Below are 3,023 nucleotides of genomic sequence, written 5' to 3'. Positions count from 1 at the left end.
GCCTGACACCATCTCTGATTTCTCTCCTGTTTACTCCTTTTCACACAGCGCTTCCTATTTTGGACCCCAATAGCTCCAAGTAGTATGATCCTCAGGGTCTTAGCAGAGGCCATTCCCTCAGCCAGCACACACTTCCCCAGAAATGCTTACAGATCTTGCCCTCCTTTCCCTGAAGTCTCTGTTCAAATGTCACCTGTCATGGGTCTTGACCAAATACCAATTACACAACGACACTCATATCCACGCTCTCCTTTATATCTACTTTTGTTCTCTTCATAGCACTTTGACACCCTCTAATGTCTTATTGGTATTTTTATTTCTTTCTAGTCATTCTCCATCATTGGATGATACTTGCGTTTGGTTTTTCAGTATCCCATGCTCATTGCCTACACAATGCCTGGAATATGTTTGACAATCAGCACATATTCCTCCAATGCAGGAAAGATATTCTTAGTAAAACAGTAAAATGCATGACCTCTGCTGGGGAGTGTGTAGAATGAGACAAAAACACCTAATCTGAGGTGAAACAGGAGGGAATCTCTTCAAAACGACGATCCTTTGGGGACAAAAGGGACAAGATACGGAAATGAACTTCTTGACTGCACAATATAAATGGTAGCATTTCAACTATGTGAGTAAACTGTTCATGTGAAAATTAATGATGTCCTTTGCCTCTTTCTGGCAGTCAGTGCAACCTCATGGAACCAGGAAATATTACACGGATATCAAAATTTCTTCTCCTGGGATTTTCAGAGAAACCAGAACTGCAGCCCCTCATATTTGGACTTTTCCTCTCCATGTACCTGATCACTGTGTTTGGCAACCTGCTCATCATCCTGGCCGTCAGCTCTGACTCTCACCTCGACACCCCCATGTACTTCTTCCTGGCCAACCTGTCCTTTGTAGACATCTGCTTCACCTCCACCACTGTCCCGAAGATGCTCTGGAACATCCAGACTCAGAGCAAAGTCATAACCTATGCAGGCTGCATCACACAAATGAACTTTTTCATAGCCTTTGCAGGGATGGACGACTTTCTCCTGAGTGTGATGGCCTATGACAGGTTTGTGGCCATCTGTCACCCCCTGCACTACACGGTCATCATGAACCCCCGGCTCTGTGGACTCTTGGTTCTGGTGTCCTGGATCACGAGTGTCCTGTATTCCTTGGTACACACCTTAATGGTGTTGGGGCTGTCCTTCTCTACAGAGGTAGAGATCCCCCACTTTTTCTGTGAACTCAATCAGATGATCCAACTTGCCTCTTCTGACACCTTTCTTAATAACGTGGTGATGTACCTTGCAGCTATGCTGCTGGGTGGTGGTCTGCTTGTCTGGATCCTTTACTCTTATTCTAAGATAGTTTCCTCCATACGTGGGATCTCATCAGCTCAGGGCAAATATAAAGCGTTTTCCACCTGTGCATCTCACCTCTCGGTTGTCTCCTTATTTTATTGTGCAAGCCTAGGTGTGTACCTTAGCTCTGCTGCTACCCAGAGCTCACGGTCAAGTGCCACAGCCTCGGTGATATACACGGTGGTCACGCCCATGCTGAACCCCTTCATCTACAGCCTGAGGAACAGAGACATAAAGAGTGTTCTGAAAAGAATACTTGGGATCCAGTGTTATAAGAACCAATCATCCAAAGGCTAAAGACATGACCATGACTGAAGGACTCAAATCCTCAGAGCCAGGAACTGCCAATCTTTGATCCGACTATGGAAGTAGAATCTACTCCTTCTATTTCTTTCTTGGCATTTTTGATCAACTTTTCTCTACATTTAAGGAACTCACTTCATTAAGCTTCTGCTGTGACTGAAATACAGATGGTTTCTCCTTTGTCTATTTTCAGATGTTCCCAAAGTTTACCCCAACCTTGGGTCACAAATGCCAAAATTTCTGTATCTCACATGGGACTAGTTGTATTTCTTAAGTTTAATTTCATCTCAAATCACTTATACCATGCCGGATAAATTTCCCCTAGATTTCCTGAGATCGATATCATGAATTATACGCTTCGTACGGAATAAAGCTACACTTGATCAGAAAGCCATTTCCATCATTTTACTGTCAAGCAGAATATAAAAGCACAGTTTCCACCTTGAGTCTCAGTCTTTTCCTTCACTTCCTTTAGGACTCCACCGGATGATGTGGACTCTAACATTGTTCCATTCAAGCTCAGGCAATTCACACCCCACTGTGGCTAGGAAAGCCCAAGTACTCACCCGCGCCCATGTGCTTGTCCACACTCCCACAGACCTTTCCCTGACCACAGCCTATGCTGTGACTGCACCAGCCCTTGGGTTCTTATTGTGACTGCAGGACACAGGTCAACAACATCTATCGGAGAACTCTAATAACCCCATGTTTATTACTCCTGTATCCTGGAGGGCACATGGGATGGTCAAAAGCCATTCTGGGAGGTCTCAGAAGGGGAGAGAGAGTCAAGAGGAAGACAGAGAGAGAGAGAGCCACAGAGGGATCTGGCTTTCTCAAGGACCACGGCCAGGGTGGGTAGCTGGTGTTGGGTTCACACGTTCTTGGAGAATTGTATTGAGTAGAATGTGTGAGCTGAAGGGGAAAAGCTGATTCACTCATGTTGTCAGTCTTTAGTTTATAAAGGGCTTTCTGAAGAGGTACTTTGAGATGGGGTAGCCAAGGGCTTATCTGGTGACTGTGGAACACATCTGACGATATGTTTATTAAACATGGTTGTGTTCAAAATGGACCCAGGGAAAATACGTCATTCCAGTCCCTTGCACTAAACATGCCCTTATGCTTTGTCAACGGTCTCTTGGTTTTATTCTGTTATTCAGCTCGGGGTCCAGAAACCCTACCATAGTCACTGGGAAAACCTGATTAACTAATCTAGATCTCCCAGTGCAGTGTACCTAGAAAGGCAAATTTGAATAAACAGTTCGACCTGATATGTTCTTCGTGTCCGCCTGACCATAAATATGAGGAGGCAAACTTTCGAAACACTCATTTTGTGACACACAAAATATTTCTCTCATTTAAAAAAAA

General features: G+C 44.5%; 1 protein-coding gene across 1 annotated transcript; it reads left to right on the top strand.

Moving 5' to 3' along the window:
• Positions 1 to 698: 698 nt before the first annotated feature.
• Positions 699 to 1,652, top strand: LOC122486574 (olfactory receptor 7A17-like). The gene has a single exon (XM_043585920.1). It carries the CDS (start codon positions 699 to 701, stop codon positions 1,650 to 1,652), a length of 954 nt encoding a protein of 317 aa, XP_043441855.1.
• Positions 1,653 to 3,023: the final 1,371 nt, after the last annotated feature.

This window comes from Prionailurus bengalensis, chromosome A2 (assembly GCF_016509475.1).
Source record: "Prionailurus bengalensis isolate Pbe53 chromosome A2, Fcat_Pben_1.1_paternal_pri, whole genome shotgun sequence".
NCBI classification, from domain to species: domain Eukaryota; kingdom Metazoa; phylum Chordata; class Mammalia; order Carnivora; family Felidae; genus Prionailurus; species Prionailurus bengalensis.
The sequence above is the reverse complement of the archived record's forward strand: the minus strand, read 5'-3'. Positions and strand labels throughout refer to the sequence as shown.

Excerpts from the sequence above, each read along its gene's own strand:
- LOC122486574 (XM_043585920.1), top strand. The coding sequence starts at position 699 with ATGGAACCAGGAAATATTACACGGATATCAAAATTTCTTCTCCTGGGA.